We start from the raw sequence: 24,753 nt of genomic DNA, 5'->3' as shown, positions 1-24,753 counted from the left end.
TTTCACTTGACTTCTTGTCCGTGAACATTTCCAGTCAGGCACATTCTTCTTCCTCTTCCTTCTGACCACCTGGCTACAGATGGGAAGCATTGGGAGCACCTGAAAAACAGTGGCCCTACTCTTATTTCTGTTTCTCAGTGCCTTCTGGCCTCCCAACAGAGTGATTGCAGATGGAGTCCTGCTGGTCTATAGTAGCTCAGGGCTGGAGCATACTTGCAGACTGAATCTTTGAATCTCACTAAAATAGCTGTAAGAACACTTAATCTGGGGGGAATTTTTTTTCCTTTTATCCTTATTCTGATTAATAGCCAAACTATTTTTACTGAAAATTTCCAAAACAAATTAATGACATAGATGGATGGCATCAAAGATTTCTGCCCACATGTTAAAGTTTGTTAAAGCTTAGAGTGACTGAAAACAGGCTTTATTTTAGTAAGTTGGATGCAGCCTTACCTACAGCGTACTACCTGAGCTACCCATTTGGAATTTACATCCCAAAGAAGATAAGGCCTTGAAAACAATTAACAACAATTACTTGTATATAGAGGTCTACTTAACTCATGGGAAGACAAAGCAATTTTCATAGCTTCATCGCAGCACAAAGAGCTGATTTTGCAAGCATTTTCTGGAGGCCCTACCCCCTCAGCTGATTGGTGGAAGGGCATATAACATATAATTTAATAGCACATTCCGCAGAAAGTAAATTATGTCATATAATTTATCATATTATAAATCTAAATAATATATTTAAATCTAAATGTAAATATATTACAAATATACATTTATATACAATATGAATTGTAATGTATATAATCATAACAAAAGTATATGTACTGTTCTACACAAAGTTTAGAAATACCAATTAATGCTAATCTTAATAGAAACATTTTTACTTTACTGAGTGGCATCTTCACTTAGAGAGTCAATAGCAGACAGTAACTCTATCAGCGATTGTCACATTGTCTTTGTATTAGGACATTCTAAAATAGCATGTTATAGGAATAATATGTTAGGATTTTTAGGTGGATTTTGTGGGAAGTTTTGGCCAATGCAGTATTTCCTAGTGATTGTGGACAATGTCGCTTTTCATGGTTGCCACAAAAACTACAGAACCGCAAATTAAGTAAACCCGTACTTAAGTAAAAGTTGCAGTACCCGGGCATATTAGACTTAGTCTTAGGACCATAGGAAAATAGGACTGTAAGGGATTTCATGAGATCATCTAGTCTAGTCCTCTGCTCAAGATAGGATTATCCCTGACTATACTATCCTAGCCAAGTTTCTGTTCATCTAGCTCTTGAAAATTTCCAGGGATGGAGATTCTGCAACCTCTCTAGGTGGCCTGTTTCAATGCTTGACCACTTTATAGTTTGAAAGTTTTTCCTAATCTGCAATCTAAATTTTCTTTGCTGTAGTTTGAGTCTTGTATAGCCATGGAGAAAAGTCTAGCTCCATCCTCCATCCTTTCAGGTATTTGAAGACTGTTATCAAATCCCCCTCAGTCTTCTCTTCTCCATATTAAATAATTCTAGCTTTTTCAGCATTTCCTCATTAATCATATATCCCAGGTCTTGAATCATTTTTGTCTCTGCACTAGGCTCTTTCCAATTTGTCCATGTCCATCCTAAAGTATTGGGCCCAAAGCTGAACATGATACTCTGTCAGGTCTCTTCCTCTTTAGTGTTTTAATAGAGTGAAAGAATCACTTCTCTCTATTTGCAAGAGAAATTCCTGTTAATACAACCCAGTATACTGCTGTCTTTTTGCAACAAGAACACCCTGTTGTCTCCTATTCAATTTATGATCCACTGTAATCCTCAATTCATTCTTTGCAGTAGTGCAGCCTAGCCAGTCATTCTCCAATCAGTATTTGTGCATGCAGTTATTCTGTCCCAAGTGTAGGACTTTGCACTTTGTTCTTGTGGAATTTCATTTGATTGATTTCTCCTGTGTAGCCAAGTCATTTTGGATCCTAGCCCTGCCTTCCAGAGTGTCTGAAATTCCACCCAACTTTGGTGTCACCTGTAGATTTGCTAAGCATGCACTCAATCTTGTTGTCCATATCAGTAATGACAGTATAAAACAATACTGGACCTAGAATAGAACCTTAGAAAACTCCACTTGATACCTCCTTCCAGCTAGACATTGAGTCATTGATGACTGCTTGTTGAGCCTAATTATCCAGCCAGCCCTATATCCACCTTACAGTACTTTTCATCTAGTCTGCATTTCCATAGCTTATTAATGAGAATGTAGTAGGAGATGGTGTCAAAAGCCTTGCTGAAGTTGAGGTACATCCCACTCACTGATCTCTCTCCATCCACAGAGCCTGTTGCCTTATTTTAGAACTTGATTTTCTGAGGAAATCAAGTAGATCAGTGGAACAGGGTCTTGCTGCTAGCCTCTGTCATGGACAATAGAAAGTTGGGAGGGAACTTACCTGGGAAAGCCCAGTGGAGTCATATGGCTGCTGGTATACCAGGGAAAAGGGTCTGGGGAGGAGATGGACTTCTATGGGTACATGGTCATGTGCCAGGGGGAGCCTGTCCTCATTGGTCCCAGAGTGCTGGGAAGGCAGAAAAAGGAGAGCCGGAAGGCAAATGTGGGTTCTATTTTCCCCCCGAGAGGGGAAAATACAGAAGAACCAGGGAGCTGTATGACCTGTGTGGAGACACGCTACCCAGATGCCCAAATGGCTGAGCCAGGGAGTTCTAGGGAAGTGAGACTGGGATTTGACAAGGATCCGACTGGAGACAGAAGGGAGAGATAAGTGAAGTGAGCTGCCAGAATAGTAAGGGCAGGGCCGATGGTGCCAGGGCCAGCAGAGATGATTGCTGCATCTCGAGGCACTGATGAATGCACTGCAATTTATAAATATAGGGTGAAATTACATTACTGTGTGGGAAGGGAATGAGTTAATTGGGGGATTGATTTGGGAAATAAGGGATGAATGAATGTCTGGATGTTAATTGAACAAGCAGCAGCAGATGAATTCCTAGATATTTATGTTGAGGAAATAAGGGATGGATGAAGTCAAATGACTAATTGAGAATCCAGGCTGTTATTTTGGGAGAACAAAGATTGGGTGAACTTATATGATTAATTAAGAAATTAATTGGTGGACATTTAGAATGAATTCATATGATTAATTGAGAGAGAAGGAGTGAATTAATATATGGATATTTATTTTGGGGAAGGAAGTCAAATGACAAACTGGGTTTCCTTCAGATTTTTCATAGAGGCTTAAAGTGGAATGGCAAACCTGAGACTGGTGTGTGTCACACAGTACAGACCCAAGAGGATAGGGACAGGGTGTATGGGAGGTAAAGCCCTGCAAAGAACAGACCGTCCAGCAAAGTGGACCTCCACCTTGAGGGACCATCAAACCTTCCCAAGGATATCTGAACAACAGGGCATGGCAGGTAGAGTGGAGAATGGATGAGTTCCAGCGGAGTAGTGGCCTGAGGCCCGTTGCTCGCAGTCAGGCATGACTTGCTGTTGGTGAATATATGTGGGCTGTTCCTGATCATCTTGCTATCCTTTCAGTGCTTCAAAATGGATTCCTGCACAGCCTACTGCATGATCTTTCTAGGATCAAGGTTAGTCTGACTGGTCTGTAATTCTGCAGATCCTTCTTTTTTCCTTTCTTAAAGATTGGCTGTATATTTGCCTTTTTCCAGTCACCCAGGCCCTCAGGAGTTTCAGGATTTCTCAGGGGATAGCTCTGAATATATGGCTCTGAAATTGCCTCAGCCAATTCCTTCAGGACCCTAGGGTGCCTGTACATGAGTATGGAGGTTGCTCTGGTGCACTGGAATTCCAGCGTGTCAGAGCAGACTCAGTCAGTCGAGTCTGCTGGAGCATGGCAATTGCCTAGGGTGCATCTCATTTAGCCCTGCTTATTTGAAAGCATCTAGTATCTCTAAGTAATCCCATACCTCTTCTTTCAGTACTGTAGGCTGTTTGTCTCCTTCCCTATCTTTGCAGCCAACTGAACTTGTCATCTGGCAGCTGAACTTATTTGCGAAGACTGAAGTAAAAAATGCATTAAATGCCTTGTCTGCATCATCTATAACTAGATTGTCTTCTGTATATAGTTGTGCAGGCCGGGAGTGGTCCAAGGCCCTTGGGGGCGCGCGGCGAGCTGTGGCCAGCAGCCCTGGCACGTGGGTTGGGGAATGCAGGCCGGCGGACTAGAATTAGGCACAGACGCTTAGCGGTTGATTAAAGATTATTTTACTTACACCGTAGATGGTCGCGGTGCAGGCAGGAAAACTTGCTTGAGTTGCAGTTACAGATAGGAAAGAAGAGCGGACAAGAGTTCTAATCTCGCGAACTCTAGCCCAGTCCGGCTGAAGGCTCTAAAACCGCGAGCCCGTCGTGTCAACCGAAGAAAACAACTCGGAGAAGAGCTCTGGATACACTCACACGAAGTTTGCTAGGCTCCGTGGAACTTGTGCGCAGGGAAGGGGTTCGTCGAGGGATCGTGCTCGGCGACGGGGAGGGGCCAGAGGTTGATCAGACCCCTATAGCCTTCTCAAGGTACACGCTGGGTCCGATAGGCTCCGCAGTGGTTAGAGTTCTTCACGAGACGTGAAGTCCTCCTCCTCCATGAGATGGTTGTGGAGTCCTCCAACTTGGGCGGAAACCGCTCAAGCCTCTTATATGGCTAGCAAGCCAATCGCTAGCCGCCACGTGGGAATAATTTAGAACTGGCCAATAGTGGGACACAAATTTGCATGCGGGTGGTGGGAACTTCTTTGCACCGGGGTTTTCTCTTTGCAACTGAGAAATGCACCTTGCAAAGAAAGCTCCTCATGGCGGGAAATAATTTAGCAGTGCTGAAGCACACACACACAAAATCACACCCTTGGGTTGTGACAATAGTAAGGGACCTACATTTTCCTTGGAAGCTCTTACTTCTGAGTTACTAGTAGAATCCCCTTTTATTGCCTTTTATGTTCCTTGCCAGTTGCATCTCAAATCCTACCTTAGCTTTCCTGATTTTCTCTCTTCATGTCTGTGGAATAACCTTATCTTATTCTCTAGGGCTGTGATCAAATTTTCCACTTCCTGTAGGATTCCTTGTTGAGTTTCAAGTCATTGAAGAGATTACTGTGTAGCCAGTCTGGTCTCTTGTTGCACTTCCTCTTATTTCATCACAGTGGGATAACTTGCTCCTGGGCGCATCTATATGAGATGTTACTGCGCAGTGGTTTCTGAGCATTTATTTACTACTTGTATAAGCAAGTACTAAGTAGATGTGCAGTAACTAGAGTTACTGCACAGTAGTGCTGGTGAACGCTTTTTAAGTGATGCTACTGCACAGTAGCCCAATAGTACTGCACAATAGCATCTCAGCATGGTTTTGGCCACATGATGGTACTGCACAGTAGTATCAGACAACCGCACAGTCAGCGTCTCATGTCGATGTGCCCCCTGAGTCCTTAATACAGTCGAGTTTAAAGCACAACCAGCTCTCCTTTTTTCCTCAGACTTGTTTTCCAGGGGATCCTGTCCACCAGTTCCTTGAGGTTGTTAGTCTGCTTTTTGAGGTCTAGCATCTTATCCTGTCGCTCTCCTTCCTCTTCCCTTCCCCTCCCAATCCCCCCGTCTCCTCCCCACTTCCCTTCTTTTGGATCTTGAACTCTGTCTTTTTGTGGTCACTGTCATCCAAGTTTCTTCACATTTTCAACCAATTCCTCCCTGCTTGTGAGCAGCAAGTCAAGAAGAGCTTCCCCCCTAAGTGGCCTCTCCGTCACCTGTACCAAAACGTTATCCTTAGCACACTCCAAGAATTTGCTGGACTGTGTAAAAAGTTAATGTGGAATGTCAATATGTTGAGAGCATACCATCGCAATCTCGAGATTCCTCCAAAATGCTGAGTACCTGGAAAGAAGTGGATAACAGTGTCGAGTGTTTAGATTTCCCTGATGTGTTTGCTAGTGGTTCAGCACTGAATTTGATAAAAATTCTTCTATAAAGCACAAAATGTTTTAGCTTGATGATTTCACAAATTGTGCTGAACTGTAGGAAGTGATTATTCTAATTTATAGTAAACTGTAAGGTAGAACCACATTTTAAAAATTCACTTTTAGTCTTTATCCGCAACCTCTGTTGTCTCTGTTTCAGAATGGATGCAAAATACTCACCTGAATCCAAAGTGGCATTACTTCTAGGCTAATATTTGAGCTGTGGTTTAGCTTTGAATCTTTCAAATAATGTTTTTGATGATGGTTTTGCATCAATTTAGGTGTAAAGTGCAGCACTTAGATGAGCTGTTCAAGGGATTAGATTGATTCCTTTACACTGTGGGAATAAGTATCTGTACCAGTCTGTACATCAATCCCAGCTTATTTTTCTTGGCACTCTAGGGCAGGGGCAGGCAAAGTCTGGCCCATGGGCTGGATTGGGACCATAGCAGACTCCATTTTCCAGTAGTCCCTGCCCATGTTGCTGTGGCTGGTTTCCATGGAGACCCCAGGAGCAGCAGAGCTGTGACTGCATGGGGCCAGGGTTTCCATGGAGACCAGCCTCAGCAGCTGGCAGCCTGTGTGGCAGGGTGGGGAGCTGCCAAAATGACAGGGTGGGGAACTGCCATTTTGCTCACCCCTGCTCTTGTAACTCCCTATAAGCCCTGATCATCCACAAGTGCAGAAGAGGGATAAGGGAGTGGTCTGGCAGAGGCTAGTGTCTCTAGGAAGCAGGATTTTTTATGACTTCTTCCTCTATCACTTATATGGCTTGCAAATAAACGAATTACATTTAAAGCATCTTAACTTTTACTGAAGGTATTTTCTTTTCCAGTTATAACACTTCAATCTAATTCACATGCCAAAAACTTTATCAAACTCGATTGAGTGGACAGAGAGCATTTAGAGCTAAGCATGCAGCGTCAACTATACTGGAAAGTGCTCTTCCATAATTCAGTCAAGTCTCAACAAGTCATTTGGAGCATGCTGTTTGGGGGGGGCATGCTTGCATATGATTAAACTGAACTGTAGGTATAACTACACAAGCAAGCTATGTGAGGCAAACTGGAGTGTGAATTTATATGTTTAAAACTGCAGTAAATTTTCCTGTTCTGTGGCAATTTTTCTATTAAGTGTGAACCATCCCTGACTGTTCCTTAAAATCTCCAGTGACATGATTTCACATCCTCCCTGGGTAACCTATTCTTGCCTCATTATCCTTGTAGTTGTATGTTAGGAAAAACGTAACTTTCTAACTTAGGTCTTTTGGTTGCAAATTAAGCCAGTTACTTGTCCTCTCCCAGTGAGCATAGAGACCAGTGAATTTTATTGGCTACCCCTTGATATGAGGATGATGTCTGCCGGCAGAGGCGTGGGGGTATTACTGGTGAGTTTTAAGGTGACTGAGGAGCCCAGTCCATGCTCTGCAAGTTTTTACACAGATATGACAAGTGGTACCTTGGGGGGGACACAAATGTTGGCCAGGATGCTTTCCTTTGTCTTATTCCATTTCTCAGTTTCTGAGCAAGACGGTTCTTTTTGAAGTGGCCTGTAGCTTGATGTATGATGCGGTGCCACAGAGACCTGTCACCAACAAGCACTTCCCAATTTGTAGTGTTGATGCCACCTTTCTTAAGGTGTGTTTTCAGGGTGTTCTTGTAGTTCTTGCTCTGTCCTCCATGGGTCCTCTTACTATAACTAAGTTGAGAGAAGAGGACTTGCTTTGGGAGAGGTGTGTTAGCCACCTGCACACAGTGGCCAGCCCAGTGGAGTTGATGTTTCATGATCTTTGCCTCAGTGCTGGTTATGTTAGCTGCAGAGAGCATGCAGGCATTGGTGCAATGGCCTTTCCATCTAATGTGAAGGGTCTTCAATGGATAACAATCTTCACACAGGTAAATTTCCTTTTAGAGTGCACATATGCACATGGCGCTTCCTGCCTGACTGTCCTCCTGACACTCCCCCCAGCCCCTTGCAGGCTGGAAATCTGCCCGCCTGCAGAGAGCTCTTTGCAAAAGTGGAAAATCCATGTGTTTCTCCATTCAAATGAAAAATCTGTGTTTTTCTTGGTTAAAAGGAAAAAATCCATGTTCTTTTTCCATTTTTCTGTAGGAAACAAAAAACCCATATCCCTGATTATGTGCTATTTTAGGTGTTCCCAGTGGTCAGCTCAGTGCAGAACTCATGAAAGCAATGTTATTTTATCACCATCAGCAATCGGGATGGAAATGTTGATTGATACATATCAAGAGTTGTTCCTTGGAAAAGAAGTTATTAGTTTTTTGCTTTGTACAGCAGATGCTCTGCTTTGGCAAGAGTGAAAGGGCCAGTTAAGAAAAGGTCTGAGGGCATTCTTTTCTTTTTCTTGGTAAGGCCATCTAGATTAGTTTGTGTCCTAAAGATAAACAGTTTATACTACAGAGTATCCTCTTGAGCAAAAAAAAATTTAGAGAAAGGAGATGAACTCTATCAGGAATATGGAAATCCCTACATCATCCCTTCAGTTTGCAAAAAGCCAGATACTATATGTTATATGTAATTATATGTAATTATAACTAATAGGTTAAAGTTGTACTTACCAGACAAGGATATCTGTGGTGAAGCTCACAGATTGGTTTATTAATGTTATAAATATTTTGACCTAAAATGAAGAATGTCCTAGTATGTTTTGTTTTCTGGTGTTTTGTTTACTTGCAATGTACTTCTTTTGAAGACATACTTGAACTTTTTCAGTTCACAAAGGGACATTCTCAAGTCTTCCATATCCTAAATTTCACTAACGTGCAAGGTTATATTTATACAGCCATACTTATTTTCCTAATGTAGAAATTGCATAATTATCCACACGTGTATGCAATGTAAATAAAATCTCAACTTTATAACCTTCTCATGATAATTAAAAAGTTTTACTTTTTTTTGTAATAGCAGATACATTCTGCATCCATAATGAATGCATTTGTGCATGCTATTGTTACCCTTGTCCTAAATTCTCCATCCAGCTTTGGTGGTGTGATCAGGGCAGCAAAGAAATGAAATAATGTGTGTTTAAGCTTTCCAGTTATGGAAGAAGGAACCAAAACAACCAACCAACCATACAGTAGTTGCTCATAAAAAGAGTTTAGCATTAATTACATGGGACATGTTAGACTTTTCCTTTTGATATTCTTGTTTCCAACTGGCTTCCATGTCTCAGGTTCCTTTCAATTTACTGATTCTCTGCAGTTGTGCATTCAGCAGGGGTTTGCTCTTGTGGTTTCTTTTGAGACCCCGTTCCCCCTCCCTCCCACTCCTAAGTAAATGTGTTCTAAGAGGGCTAAACTCTAGAGAGAGAGAAGAGAGGATGCATAAAATAGGTATGAGTTGGACAAACTTATATTTAGACACCTAGGAAGCTATGGTGATATAATTACTGTTTCCCTTTCTCACATCTGTGTCTTGCCTCTGACACCAGATTCTAATTCTAACTTGCTTTTCTCACATGTACATGATTCCTGGAACAAATATGGCCATAAACGGCATGGTGGCTATTTAATGTCCAGTTCCTAGGAACTTTTCATTCCATCCAGGAAGAGCACACACCAACTGCTGAAACTTCCTTAGCCTGACGAAGGGTTTTTGAACCTGAAAGCTTGCTTAATAACTTTTCTCCAACTATTTGGGTTGGTCTAATAAAAGATATCAAATTCACCCAAGGAACCTTGTCTGCCAGTTCCTAGGAAGCAACTCTACACCAAGAATTGATTTTAGCAAACTTTTCTTGCTTCTTTGAAAAGAACTTGGTAGACTGTGTTTATAACATCCTGACATCTACCATAAATTTTAGCATGGGGAAGCTTAAAAAAGAAGCAGGACTTAAACATTCACTTTCCAGAGCCACTTTTTAGACCCAAGCATAAGTGAGGAAGTTGGTGTTAGTAGGAATCCTATGTATACCTTTTTATACACCTGCTTTAATTTTCCCCAGTGTCCAGAGTTAATAACAACAGTAACAAAGCTTATGATGCTATATATGAAACTAAGGCAGTGCCTCCCAGTAATTTCCTCCTCCTTGCCTGTGTTTAGTAATACATAATATGACAAAAGTCTGCAACTCATCATGATATGCATGGAACTTCATAATATTTGCCCCTTAATATGCTCCTGTTCCATTTAATAGGTGAATTAAAACCTTGGGATCTTCTGATTTGCTTGTCTTCTAGTAAAGCCAATGATACAAACTGCTTTCAGATGGATGACTTGCATCGATTAGAGCTATTCCAGAAGGTACAGTATTCATGTGTCATTTCCTGTTTGAACTAGCCCATATTTTCAGTACCCACTTTAAACATGTTGATTTTTGGGGTCTTAAAAGTAAGTTAATTAAACTGTAAAGGATAGGCATGTTTCCATAATTACCACCCACCAAGGAACATCTTTCATATGTCATATATATGTTCTTAAGAATATCCTGTTATCCTATTTGGAAATCAGAGCACTTTATGATTCCTTACGATTTGCATGTAGTTTAATCTCTTTAGTGTTTGTAGAAATTGAAAGTGTGTTGCCTATGGGTGCCATGCTTTTGTTTTGGTCTAATTTGGTCCTCTGGAATCGATCACCCACGGTCAGAATTCTGCTGCTGTGTATCAAAGGAACTATAGCAGTTGCATCAGACTTAAAGAAAAATATCTTTGAGACAAGATAATTTGTGAATGAAAAGAAAAACAAATTGTAAATGCACCCAGAATTTTTAGAATTGGGACCACCTCAGCCCAAGTTAAGTGAGGGTTTTGTGGCCCATGCCAGATCTGGATTGACTGTAGAAATATATGTCCTTAACTGCCCTTTGCTTTCCTAAACATTGCCTAATACAGGCACAATTTAAGTAACATAGACATCAAAAGAACTTGATCAAATATCTGGCTTGCAGGTACAAACAACTAAACAACTTAAATTGCACAGTTATTTACATGTTCAAAACTGTAAATATCAAAATAGTTTGTAATTTTAAAAAATGCACACACACTAATTGAAGATACTAAATTGTACTCTCATAACTGAAGGTTCAGAGTAAAAGTGATAGGGATTGTTACCTATTTATTATTCATTAGGGCTGTGTGAAATTTCGCCGGCTGTTTTGTTTCGACACTGTTTTGACTTGTTTCAAGCTCAAAATAGCAAAATTGAAATGAAGGCCTTTGAAACAGCCTCAAAATGAAATGAGGGCAGTCGAACGTTTTGAGCTTCAAAACGTTTTGAGTTTTGAAGCTGAAGCTTGGCTTGCCTTCAGGGAAACAGGAAGTAGGGAAGAGGGGGGAAGGACTGCTCTCATATTGACTGTTTGGCTGCCTGAGATGCTGCTGGTGCTACTGTGCTGCTTACTAAGTTATTACCTGTTGTCATTTAAAGTGGTAGACCGGACTGAGGCTATAGGGGAGAAGGAGACCTCATTGAAGCACACTACCATGTCATGTAGAGGTCCCAGTGCCAGTGAGGACACGCCTTAACATACACACACATAGTCACACATGTCACAAGTTTTGCTTATTAGCAGCTTGAGGTGCAGGTTCCCAGAAACCCCTGCACCTATCTTCTTGAAACTTGGCAGGCTTCATGCCCTCAGAAGGGCCTACCATCCCTGCTGTTTTCATCCAAATCTGCTAAAAAATGACAAAGTTATTGGCAGTTTCATGCTTCCCCATTATAGCCTATGGGCGAAATGTCGAAACAGTGTCAAAACAGTGAAACAGTTTTGACGAAACAAAATGGAGCAGTGCTTTGAAATTAAATGAAACTCAAAATGAAACACTGTCCCATCAAAATGGCAAAATGGAAGTAAAAATGAAACGGTGCTGTTTCACACAGCCCTATTATTCAATAGTGTTACAGTACCCTGTGGAAACTTTCATGAGGTAGGATTTCCATGGAACCCTACTTCCCTCCCTGGAGTTCATCCTAGGTCTGTCCACCGTCCTGAACTCCAGACTGGATCTGGCAGGCAACCCGACCCAAGGGTAGGGAACCATGCATCTGTATTCCCAAACCCTTATTTTCTCAGATTTACAGTGTTCAGGACATTTAAAATGTACTTGGTTTCCTTCTCGTTAAAAAAAAAAAAATTCTCAAATTTCCTTTGAACATGAAACCTTGCTTTCTGGTCAGCCCCATCCCATGTTGTACTATTTGAGCCCTTCAGGATCTTTAATGTATTCATCCTCACAATACCTTGTGATGTAGCCAAGTGCTATTAGCTCCACGTCACAGATAGGGCACTGAGGCATGGAAGGACCCAAGGGGGGGTTTACCTTGCTAGGCGTGGACAAAATATGACCCACAGGCTGGATTTAGCCTACCAAGGAATTTTGTCTGGCCTGTGGTAGGTCCCTTGGTCTTGCCTGGCCCAGGTGCAGGGGACAGTTCGGGCCGTGGTGTGTGTGGGGCGCACAGCAGGGCTGGGGTGGTGTGACGACTGGACTTGCTTTCCAGCAGCCCCTGGAAGCAGCATCTCCTTCTGGCTGCTGCAGCTGCCAGTCACAGCCCTGCTACCCGGGCACCACTGGTGGCAGGACCCACATGGGTGAGGTGCATGGCTGGGTGTAGGGAATGGGGAGCAGCATCTGGGAGCGGGAGGGGCAAGGGGGCCGGGGTCACAGTGTGGTGACAGTGTGGTGCCAGGACCTGGGGCATAGTCATGATCCACTGCCCTGTATGCTTCTGCATTGGGCGCCGGTTCTGCAGGCAGGGACATGTAGGGAGCAGATCATGGCTCTGTCCCAGGCCCCAGCCCCACGCAGTCACTGCCCCACCCAAGATCCCGGCCCCAGCCCTGCCTGCTCATCCTATTCCTGGATGCAGCTCCCCACCCTCCTGAAGCTCCATCCTGTCTGCCTGGCCATGTGCCCTGTCTGGCTTCCATAGAGACCCTGGGATTGTGAGGCAGTAACAGCGCAGGGCCGGGGCCTGGGGTAGGGCTGCAATCTGTCCTCTTATGCCCCTGCCCACAGAACTGACACCTGTTGCAGTGGCGTGCAGGGAGTGGATAATGGCTGTGCACCAAGCCCTGGCCCTGTGCTGTCACTGTTCTGCGAACCCAGTCCTGGTCTTGCCCACCTGTTCTGCTCTCAGATGCCCCTCTTTCCCCCCCCCTCCCCCCGCACGTGGCCCTATCCCCACCTTCTGGCCTAGTGTGGAGCAGAGTCGCTTAGGGAGATTTGGTGAGCTGTTTGTGGGGAGGTGGGGACAGGACTGCTGATCTGACATGCAGCAGCTCACCAAGACTCCTTAAGTGGCATTCGGGCTCAAATAATTTCCCACTCTTGGACTATATAGTCAGTCTGTGGCACAGCAGGGCCTCGGACCAGATCATGCACATTGTCGTATTAGACCCTAAAATCGGAACTGTTGTTGCTCTGTGCATTTTTTTTCCTGTGTTGTGAATGAGAAGGATTGGTAGATGAGTAGAGAAAGAAGCTATGGAGGCTGAAAAAGAGAGGTTAAAAAACTCCAGTAAGCAGGAGAAGGAACAGCCATTTGATGGCTGTGGAGAAAGACTGCCTAAACTGGTCCTTTCTCCAGGTCACAGGTTGTGGCAAGGAGTTATAAGAACATAACAGCACATCCATGCCTGAGTTGTCCCTGACAAATTATACATGAAATTGTGCTAACCTCCTAAAAGAACGTGAACTTACCAATGAGGTTGCTAACATTTCTCTTTATTCTTTTCAGGTAAATACAATCCCAGAAATTCAACATTTGCTTTGCAGAAAAGAAGGATTATGCCAGATAATTAGAAAATTTCCAGGTAATCCTTTATTTTTTAAAATTTGCATATATGTTGAAGGTGCTTTGATTTTCTTAGAAGTGAGACTAGTCTGTTGGAATGTGAAGTATTATTAAATATTATTTAGACACTAATTAAACTAGTACAAGAGTATTTGTCTGTTTTGCACATCTCTTAAAAGTGAATTGCATTTATTAGAGGCTTTGTTTATGGGCAGAGCTATAATTTTGAAAAGGGGGGTGCAGGTGGTAAGGTGCATGATCACATAAAAACACATTTTCTCCACTTAAAAATAAACTAGGAACATTATTAAATATATTAGAGGCCTAGGGCTAGATTATTCAGTTTAATATTGAAGCAAAAAAATATAACTTTGTTAGAGTGAATTAAAAACAATGTGCGGGGCTGTGAAATAGAAGCTTCAGGAATAGCTAACAGACAGCGGAATTGCAGAAAAAAGGTAGCTTGATTGGTAGACCATCAAGACCATTAAAAAGAAGAGAGGGTCATTAACACCTGTGGAATGAAGAGTTTAGATAAGTAACTACAAAGTAAATTGACTCTGTCAGTACAAAGTAAATTGACTCTGTCAGCATGGCCTCACTAGAAATGCTGCTGCCACTTGTAAGGGAGTTGGTTATTAAACTTTGGGTGGACCAGGAATCAAAGGTGTATGCAAGTGTACCAGTGCAGTCTCCCTCGGTCCACCCCTAACTATCTAAACTGCCTTCCAGTTAAACCTACTATCACTCCTGAGGAAGTAAGCCCTGGACTCCAGGTGCACTCAGGCTCTTCAGTCAGACAGTGGAGGTGGTCAGAGCAGGTCCAAATATGCTACCCAACATAGCTCTTAGGGTTTTCTAAGGCAAAGAACTGGAGAGCAACACTAGGATATGCACCCAAGGCTGCACTGAACTATCTCTGCTGATTATTTGCTAGCTTTTTGTGTGGGAGTCTATGGGTAGAGCTTATTTTCTTGGCAGCAGTCCTAGGCTTGGCACGGAGGTATTATAGATGAGGCCATAGTAGCCTTTTAACTAAAAATATTGCATTATTTAACTGGAGCATACTGGGGAAATAGATGCTTCTAGGATACAAAATATAATGTGTTAGTATCATGTATTCATGGTGAAATCCTTAGTTCAATGCAGTAAGTTTATCCAGCTTTACAAAAATGTTGTGGCATGGAGAAGGAGTAGGAGTTGGAGCTTGCTTTCTGTCCAGACATAGTTTACTGATAAAAAAGCCTTTGTATATTAAGTTCATCAACCAGAGAAGTTTAAAGGTTCTAGGCCTGTTGCCAGAGAATCATAATTTACTATGGTTCAAATTTAGCCCAGTGTAAAAGGGCTTCAAAAAGCCCTATGCACTCTTTTAAGCACTAGTTAAACCCCATGGAATTGGATTCAGAGCTCAGTTATACCAGGGAATGCCCAAAGTCATTGCTGCTCTTCTGGATGTACACAATGTAATTGATATCACACTCAGTTCTTTTGCTGAGTTCATTTTTGTGTTTTCAGTGACACAGTGCTTTGTGTGGGGATGTGAATTGGAGGCTATCCTAATTATAAACTAGATCTTGGACAGTCAGAATAGACCTGTAAAAGTGTCAAGTATTTTAGGATTTGAAAATTAATATTCATTTTGTAATAGTTTGCCTTTGAAACAGTTTGGTCTGTTCCATTTGGTCCACTATGTTGTACTATTTGGAGAAAGGCCAATTAAAACTGTGTTCTTGCTTTGCTACCACAAAACCACAAGCACAGGAAGCACTCGCCGCACAAAGAAATTTCCCCCTCACACGTGTACTGTTTCATTGGTGTTCATAAATTGTGGTATCAACCACTCTCGTACTACATTCAACTAGTATGGTAAACGGGCCAGTGTTTCACTTCTCTTACAAGTATCATATGGGTCCCTTTTCCATGTTGTTTTATTATTATTTTAGACTAGGAGCTTTTTCTTGATAGATGCTGAAGTCCTATTGAAAATGTTAGGCATTGTGGGTGTTCAGGAGTCAAATCCCTACGTCAGTATCTGAGGATGAAATAAACCTGAGGAGGTTTTCAATACTCAAGTGGCATACATTAAGTTTTGTATAAGAAGGTTTTTGCCAAGACTGAAAACAAAACAAAAAACCCATGAAACATGTTTAATCTGTGATTTTTTTTTTTACTTTAAACATTGCCCTGCAATTCTGGAAACCAAACACAACAGCACTGCACTCGTGCATGAGATTCAGAAACTGAACCCAATCCAATCATTTGGATTTAGTGGTCAAAAGGAGTGAAAGACATGAAATATACCTACAGCATAAATAGTGACAATAGACTCCCCATCCTAGGGTGGTGTTATAGTTTACTGTTAAATAGTCATAAAGGCATGTAAAATGGGAGCATTTACCTATTAAAGGGTGTTAACCTGTGCTAAGTACTCTCTAAATGTTTTAAAGTTATGCCAATTCAAATAAGGGTTATCCTTGATCCATTTTACCCTGGTCTTTCCAGGGTATTGTTAGTCTGCTCTGGGGAAATAAAATGCTTTGTTTTCATTCCTCCAGCATCCCAGGATGCACCATTCCCAGCCCTTCCCACTCCTTTGTTCCGTGGACAAACTTTCAACCCTTCTAAACGCTGTTGCTCAAGGGGGTGGTCCTGGCTTCAAGTGAACACCTCCTCTTTCCTCCAGGGGGTGTGACCCCAGAACACCCTGACCACTGAGACCCCAGAACACCTGACCCAGGTGCAGCGCACTAGTTTGCTGCTTGCTCTGGCATCCCCATTCACTTGACTGGCTAGCTGTTGGTGCAAGGGGAGCAGTTAAAATGTCAATGAAACACTAATGAGCATGGACAATTAGTTTTTAGAGCTAGGCATCCATCTGCCTCCCCATCCACCTCACCTCACCTCAGGCCAGTGCACCATGGCTTTGTTTCCCCTCCTTCATGGTATTGATTTGAACTGAACCACTATCATTTGAAATGGTTCTGTCAGCAACCCCCTTAGCCAACTGATGCTGCGAACCTGCTGGATCTCAACTCTGCCTGATGTGGCATACATGCAGTGAGCTCATTGGGTCTCAGCTCTGCCCTGGTGTGAGTGTTAACCCAACTTCTCTGTTATCTTTTGATTGGACTTGTGCTTAGGAGTGAGAGTAATTGATCAATTTGACCATTCCAGTCACAACTTGAAAGCTTTATTAGGCTATGTAATAGCAAAGACTGATTGCTACTAATAAAAACAATGCTTATGCAGCCTTGGATTGAGGAAGAACAGGTCTGCTGGCCAGGCATCTCTGCTTTCTTGGGCACTCTTGCTGAGTTTTTTTTTTTTCTTGCCCCAGGACCAGTATGTATACATGGTTGATTTGATGTACTAATAACTGACTTCTGATTGGTTTTATTTAAATTTCTTTGTTTCATTGGAATTTTTGGAATTGGATGGAGCCCGATTGTAGTGTTCCTGGGAAAGACATCAAGGGATCACCTTAGCTAAGGCTCTTTATTTTTAGGTGTCTGACCCCAGTCTGTTAATCATCTGGTAGTCTTTACTCAAGATCATGTTAATCAATTGAAATTGATATTGTTGAGATAGCAGAAGGAAAAATTTCTAATCTTCTTTATGCCTTGCCTTTTGGCCTTTGGTCAGTTATTTACTAACTTTGGCCTGTGAGCCTGACAAGGCTGTTTTACTCTTTCCATCCTCAAGACTACCTTTGTGTCTATAATCATTTGAACGTGTTATCAAAATGCACTTATTATAACAAAATAAGTATTAATACATTTGGTTACCTTTGTTTTAGGTAATGCAACTGTAGCGCGGAGCATTTAGGATACAAGCCCTTGGCTTGCTGTTCAGTCGTATTTCTGCAGCTTTGACTTAGGTTCCCTGAAAATGGCCAAGCCTGACATCCACACTTTCCCTGCAATTTGGTTATGCTTTGGATAGTATATGTTTGATTCCAGTTATAGTGCTGTTTGTCACCCATAGCTCATGCTGCACGGCTACATCTCCATGACCAAATCCCAATTCACTGAAACCCATACAAGAATTTGGTCCTTTTTATTTGTTTCACTCCTTTATCTTTACTTCGCCTTACTTCTCCAGCTGGCTACTGTTGGCTGTGGAATGAGGGAAGCCACAACTCTACTCCTAGAGCAACAATGGGCAAAATGGCAGACCCAGCTGGTGGCTGAACTCCCATTTCCCAGCAGCTCCTGCCTGCATCACTGCGGCTAGTTTCCATGGAGACCCAAGCAGTGGTGGCGCTGTGACAGTGCAGGGCTAGAGCTTCCATGGAGACCAACCCTAGCAGCACTGGCAGGGCATGCAGGGCAGAGGGCAGGGAGCTGTTCTGGGGCCAGGGCTGGGATTTTGCAGTGGTGACAGTGTGGTCCGGAGCCAGGACATAGCCATGATTTGCTGCCTGCGTGTCCTGAGTTTGGGCAGCGGATCGCAGCTCTGCCTCAGCTCCAGACCATGCTTTCACCGCTGCAAGATCCCAGCCCTGGAGCAGCTTCCCGCCCAGCTGCGTGCCCTGCCAGCACTGCTCGGGCTGGTCTCCATGGAAACCCTGGCCCCTGCGCTGTCACAGTGCTGCCGTTCCTGGGGTCTCAATGGAAACTGGCTGCAGCAATGCAGGCAGGGGCTGCTGGGAAATGGTGTCTACCATGGGCCCAATGTGGCCTGCCCCTACTCTAGAGGGAAGCCACAACATGCTGAGCTACATGCCACCCTCCCCCCTCTTCTCACAACTGGGAGGAGGGAGAGAGTCCTGGCTCCTGTCTGTGCCCCTGCTCACCAGGCCATCCAGTGGCTAGTCACAGTTGTGCATGTCTGACACAGCATTAAGCCTTAACCTTCTGAAACTGTTCTAACTTTATGATGGCGTAATATTCCAAGGATTTAAAATGTTTTAAAGGCAATCTATAACAGCACCCATAGCTAGCTAATTCTTTCTGCCTTGTTGGAACTTCTGATAGAGTTTTCCTCCCAGATCAGACAACAGAACTGACAATAATCTGGGTTTGGCTGAGCGGCTGGGATTTTAAAATTATCCCAGGGATAGATAGTTTTAGTCAATATCTGTCCAGGCTGTCTCCCTGCAAAAGCACATTTCTCTTTTTAAATCAGTGTTAGGCTCCCACTCTGTCTGTGCCTATGGGGGAACTCTCCCATTATTGTTGGTGATGGCCAGTTGTATTGTTATTACTATATTTGCCATTTATTCAGCCCCTCAAGGGTATTAGGTAATTTTCAGAACAAGTCAAACACAATGTTGCTGCTCTGAAGAGCATGAAGTCTAATAAAAGACAAGCTGAGTCAGGGCAAAGGGTGGTAGTCAATAAGGTTGAGATGATGGGGGCAACAGGTTTACAGTAGACAGATTGCTTATATTTTGCAGACATTATAATGGTTATTTATTTTTACAAATGATGTATTTTCTTTGTTGTGGTTCCTATACCAAAGCTGTAGTACTGTAACAATAGGTTTGTGAAAAATGGGGCCCACTGATCTGCCTGCAAGTTGTTGTGACTTGCTTTGTTACCAGCGACTTTCATAGTAGTTCTTTTTTCTTTGTTGTTTCTCTTTAATGTAAAATAGCATCAGCTAGGCTGAAGACCTATGTTTCTTCTTTTTCTTTTGGAAAACATGCCAGAAGTGTTAATAATGACTTCCTTCTGGGAGGGTCAGAAGCCCAGGGGTGTGAAGTGGAGTAAAATGGAAAGTGATCAGTTTGTGCAGTGGAAGGATAAAATCAGGGGAGAAAAAGAAGAATGACATGAGTAGATGGTGATATCAGTCCTCTGCACAGAAATTCTTGGGCCTGAGACAAGTTCTTAAGTCTAGCTCCTCTGTCTGCCTGATGCCAAAACACCCCACTGTGCTATTGAATTTAGGATTATGTCTTTAGTTTTGTTTCTGTATTTTAAGCAAGGGTAATGTGGATTGATCATGATTTTTAACGCAAAAAACCCCAAACAAACCCTCTGCATTTACTTAAATCTAAGGCAACCCTGAATTTAAGTCAATCCCTCAATAATTAGATTCTATATTTGGAAAATATATAAATGTGTTATAATTTTGCAGGTAAAGAATCTAAATATTGGAGGATTATCTTAAATTTACCCTCCCCCACACTGCTACAGCAGGGACAGTAGTGGCTGGGGAGGTCAGGTCACCCCCTTGCCCTCTATCCCTCCACTTCTTCCCCTTTCACCCTTTCTGCCCTCCCCCTCCAAGCTCCCCACAACCTCTGCTCCCCTGCCCCTCCCACTGCTCCCTTACCATCAGGTGCTGTTCATGCTCTGTTCCCTTCTGGAGCCCAGCACATGGGAGCACAGCTCCCACTGGCCATGCAGCAGTACCCACACTGCTGACTAGCTGGACAGGGACTATGCAGCATTGTTGATGCTGCTGATTGTCTGGTTAGGGGACAGAGTTTCTGTGTACTCTGTGCCTGAGAGGGATTTGAGCCTGAGCCAAACTATGCCTGTAAGAGGCAGGGGGGTGGGGGGGGAGAGGAGGGTAGTGGGGAAGAAGCTACAGAGGACAAGAGGAGGGGTGTGGGGTCAGGAAGCTGCTATGGATCTGACTTGGGCTCCAACTTGGGCTGCAGCAGCCACCTGCCTCCCTCCCCACGCCCCTGCTTTGTACATTAATCTAAGATGAGGGGCTGCCCCCCATGCTGACTGGGGGGAAATCCTCATCTGAGATTCAAGTAAATATAGTCGTAAGTTCTATGTAAAAGTTATTTTTGTGACCCAACCTGAGCCATGCTAAAAGGCTTCGAACTCTGGACAGACTCGTTTGTCCCCTCCTTGTGTACAGCACTGGGTAGGATAGAATGAGAGAAGAAGGACAGATGGGAGGTAGAGTTTGGATAGAGAAGAGGATGGAGCCTGGGGATGGAGAAAGGGGGATTCAGGGTTCTCCTGAATAGTAATACAATGGATTGTAAAGTACAGTATGGAAAATATTGGGCTGAGAAGACTGTGTACCTCTGCTGTTTCTGCTGGTGGTAGCTGACTACAGAGGGTTCTAGTGTAGGAGTTTTTAAATAGTAGTGCTGTTCCAGCTTGCTTCCTGCTTCAGATGCATGTAAATGGTTTGAGGCCTTTGATATCCAGGGATCTGGGTTTTCCATTTCCCACAGAAAAATGGAGAAAAACACGGATTTTCCCTTTCATGGGAGGAAACCACAGATTTCTCATTTTAGTGGAGAAACCGACAGATTTTGCAGTTTTGCAAAGAGCACTCTTCAGGCTGGCAGAGTTCCTGGGAGGGAGTGGGAGGAGTGCGGTCAGGCAGGGGCATCATGTGCATGTATATGCACATGGCTGCCAAGCAGCCTGGAGAGCAGCTCCCACAGGTAAGTGGGGGAGGTGAGGTAGGGATTGAGGCCCCCATAGGGAGGGAAGGAGGGAGTTGGGTAGGGCTTGGACTGGGGTTGGGGATGCTGCCCAGCTGGAGGGTGCATGGTGCTTGGGGCCCAGGGCTGCAAAGTGCAGAGGCAGGGCATTGAATGGGGTTCATTAGGGAATAGTGGGGGGCCTGGCTCCCTGTCCCTGCACGCACTCCCAGGGGGCAGGGGGAACCTGTGCCCCCCAGATCTGTGCGCAGGGTGGGCATGGGCTGCCCGCTGCGGGCTCAGGCTCCCACCCTGCTGCCCTCTCCTGGGGCCTCCACAGCCCAGCAGATGCAACCCAGTGCTGCAGGGAACAGCAGAGTCATGCAGGAAAACTGCTTGCCACTGTGAGCTCTGCACTGCCCTGGTGATGTATCCCCTGCCTGCGTGGCACCAGTGTGGGGCACAACCCTGTGCTACTGCCCCTGCTGCTGCAGTGCATATAGGGGGATACATTGCCAGGGCAGCGTGGAGCTCACAGTGGCAAGCAGTTTTCGTGCATGACCCTCCTGTTCCCTGTAGCCCTGGGTCACATCCACTGGTCTGTGGAGGCCCTGGGAGAGGGCAGCAAGGTGGGAGCTTGATCCCACAGTAGGCAGCCCATGCCCACCCCCACCCCCACCCCACACACATATCTCGGGAGCATGGGTTCCCCTTTGGTCCCCAGGAGTTTGCACAGGGGCGGGGAAGCCTGCAGCAGGCACACAGCATGGGTGGGGGTGAGCCAGGCTCTGCTCCCTGCAGCAGCCGCTGCCTTCTGTTGGTGGCAGGAGGGTGTAGACCTAGGTCCCTGGCCCCGTAGCCCTGGCAGCTGGGGGCCCCTCTGGCAGGGCTGGGCAGAGGGTTGTGGGTGGGGGGCAAGGAGCACCAGCAGGGCTGGGGGGCTGTGGGGGGGAGTGAGGGGCATGAGCAGGGTCAGGAGGCTGTGGGGGGAGTGAAGGGAACCAGCAGGGTCAGGGGGTTGGGGGGGGGAGTGAGGGGCCTTTCATTTTAACTATGGATTTTGGGGTTTTTATCAGAGAATTTGCGATTTATTTTTTATTGGGAAAAACCAGGATCTATGATGATATCTCTGGCATGGCTGCTGCATGATCAAGGGAAGGCTTTGATACTTGCCACTTATCTCCATGGTACTGCTGATGCTGAATGCAAGGGGTTCTGAGTCAGGTCTCTTTTCAGAACAATCCAGAAGACCACCCCTGGCCACTGCCTGTTTTCACTTTGAGGGTGTCTGGTGCTGCATGGTCAAAGCTGTATTGGGTTGAGTCAGGAACATATCTTTCACCCCACAGAAAAAGACAGAGAAGGCCTGCAAAGAGGTAGAGCAACCCTGTGGCTCATTCTGAGGATAGATCACAGGAGAGAAGTTATAACTCGCACTCAGCGTTATCTTTTTGCGAGCTTTCTCTAGGACAATATTGGGAATGTTGGGAATAGTGAGTCAGGCTCCCTGACTTTCCCTTTGCCTAAGCAGCCCCTCTGTAAACACATTGGCTTCACACACTTTCGGCTGGGTTTCATCCTAGACATCTCTCTTCACTACACAACCAGCATTGCTTTCATTCTTTCTATTCAGTGCTTTTGCCATATGTATCTTGTGATGTTGTTGTGCCTTCTGTGTTAGGGACTGCCAACTGCTCAGTTATTCTCTGGGCAGTCTGGCAGTGTGTTCCACGTTCTCACTCACTCATGTATTGCAGTCACTAAAGACTGGCCAGCTGCCACAGCCCTTCATCTTCCCTTGTCCCTTTGGTTGCTTTGTGGTCAAAATGTCATCTAGTGAAGTAACAAGTCGGTGGGAGCGGGGTGCTGTGCAGTCATGGGGCCACATGTTACCCCCTTATGTTAGCTGATCCTCCCACTTCTCTTGCTGTGGCAGGCAGCTGGTTAGCAGTAATTAACTGCAGGATGCAATCTAGTGCTTTTCCTCCCTCTCCCTTTGCCCTGGGATGTGAGTATATGAGGTTGTAAGCAAGGGCACATTCCTCATCCATTGCCCCTTGGGTCCCAGCTGTGGTTTTGTAGTAGTTGGCGGGTGGTTCACTTGTAGTAATCAGCTGCAAGGTGCTGCTTACTGCTGCTGTGCTGTGACTCACTACCAGCTGCTTCAACTGACCACGTGTTAGGTTGCCTTTAATATTTGGGCCCTGGATCCAAAGATTTATTGCAGAGCTTTCCATTGCAGAATTATAAATGAAACATTCCTTTTACTTTAATAATCTGAAATGCAGTGACAAGACCAGGATTTTTAAAGATAGATTGCTTTATTTTGCCAGTGTGCCTTTACAAATGTCTCCATATAAACACAATTTTGTCACTACTGGCTATTTTGAAGCTCTGTAGTAACGCAGGAATTCTGAACTCCTTCCCAGTTTTTATCATATTTAGATTAGAAACTTTGGGGCGGAGGTTCCCTCTTTGTATGTGTTTTTACAGTGTCAGCACAAGGGTCCCTGATCTCAGTTGAGGCCATGCTGAAATAATAAATAAATGAGATAAGTTTGAAAAGAAAAAATTAAAAAAGATTAATGCATTTGACTACTTGGTCTTTACTCATGTATCATTCTATCTTCTACTCTGTTATTAGTATATCATCATGCATGTGTCTCTAGTTAACTCTGAGCTGTAATTTTTATTCTAAGTCACTCTTTCCAGAGTTTTAAAACTTGATTTTTGGTAGTATGGTACAGAGAGCTACTCTCGGAGCAAGCTTTTTTGGGAAAATATCAAGAAAACCATCTCTTTCTTTTTTCACTGTAACCATGAATGTTCCAGTAAAAAGAAACAGATTTGCATTTTAAGGAATACTTTCCTTCATCAGTTTCTCAAAAGATATCTTGGAAACAACAAGAAATATGGTAGGTTCTGGCTAGGGACAGAAGTTACACATAAACTGGTTTAAGTGATCAGAAACTGGTTTAAACCTGTAACAGAACAGAAGTTCAGTGCACATAAGCTGCTTTCAAAATGATCAAAACCAGTTTAAGATAAATCTGGTTGGATATAGTGTCAGACTTAACTGATTTAGGTCAGACTGGTTTATGGAACTTCAGGCTGAAATCTCTTCCTGGTTCACCTTAACCCTGGGCTATGCTGCCTGTTTCAGTGGAGCAGGAACTGCCTTGTCCCTCTGCTTCTTGGCCTGCTTCCTGCCTGTGTCTGTCAGCCCATAGGGACAGGGGGGCAGGAGAACAGACCCCCAGCCCTCCTGGACAGGAGCACATGGAAGGGGGGAAATACCCTAAGGTGTTGGATTTTCAGATCCTGGCACCCCTCTCCCCTTCCCCTTCCCAGCTGCTGATTGCTTCAGCGGCTGCCACAGGAGGAAGGGAGAAGCAGTCTTCTTCTCCCTTGCTCCCACAGCAGCGGCTGAAGCAATTAGCAGCTGGGAAGGGAACTCCCCAGGGAATCCAGACTGAGGGGAACCTCCTGAGGGGGAGACTCCCTCAAGGTGGGCCAGCACCTGGGCAGGGGGCTCCTGAACCCCCTGTGGGGGGACAGCAGGGGACTGGGGACACTTGGCTGGACTGGCAATGTCTGGCAGGCTGGGAAACTTGTGTTAGCACCCCCTGCCTGCTGGCCTAGGTTAGAGCAGACCTCCCCCTACCTGTTCTA

At 44.4% G+C, this 24,753-nt stretch overlaps 1 protein-coding gene across 3 annotated transcripts in view; it reads left to right on the top strand.

The window, feature by feature from the left end:
* The window catches only part of CPED1 (cadherin like and PC-esterase domain containing 1), a 244,612-nt gene that overhangs the window by 33,175 nt on the left and 186,684 nt on the right, over positions 1-24,753 (top strand). For all 3 annotated transcript variants that reach the window (XR_002091674.2, XM_014601008.3, XM_019492042.2), the window contains exons 3-4: positions 10,129-10,235; positions 13,677-13,752. Coding sequence is in view for 2 of the 3 variants with exons in the window: in XM_014601008.3 (XP_014456494.1) it covers positions 10,129-10,235; positions 13,677-13,752 (183 nt within the window). In the remaining variant the exon portion in view is untranslated. The remainder of the gene's footprint in view (positions 1-10,128; positions 10,236-13,676; positions 13,753-24,753) is intronic.

The sequence above is a fragment of the Alligator mississippiensis genome, chromosome 4 (assembly GCF_030867095.1).
Source record: "Alligator mississippiensis isolate rAllMis1 chromosome 4, rAllMis1, whole genome shotgun sequence".
Taxonomy (NCBI): Eukaryota; Metazoa; Chordata; order Crocodylia; family Alligatoridae; genus Alligator; species Alligator mississippiensis.
Note: the sequence above shows the minus strand (reverse complement) of the source record. Positions and strands in the feature narration are given on the sequence as shown.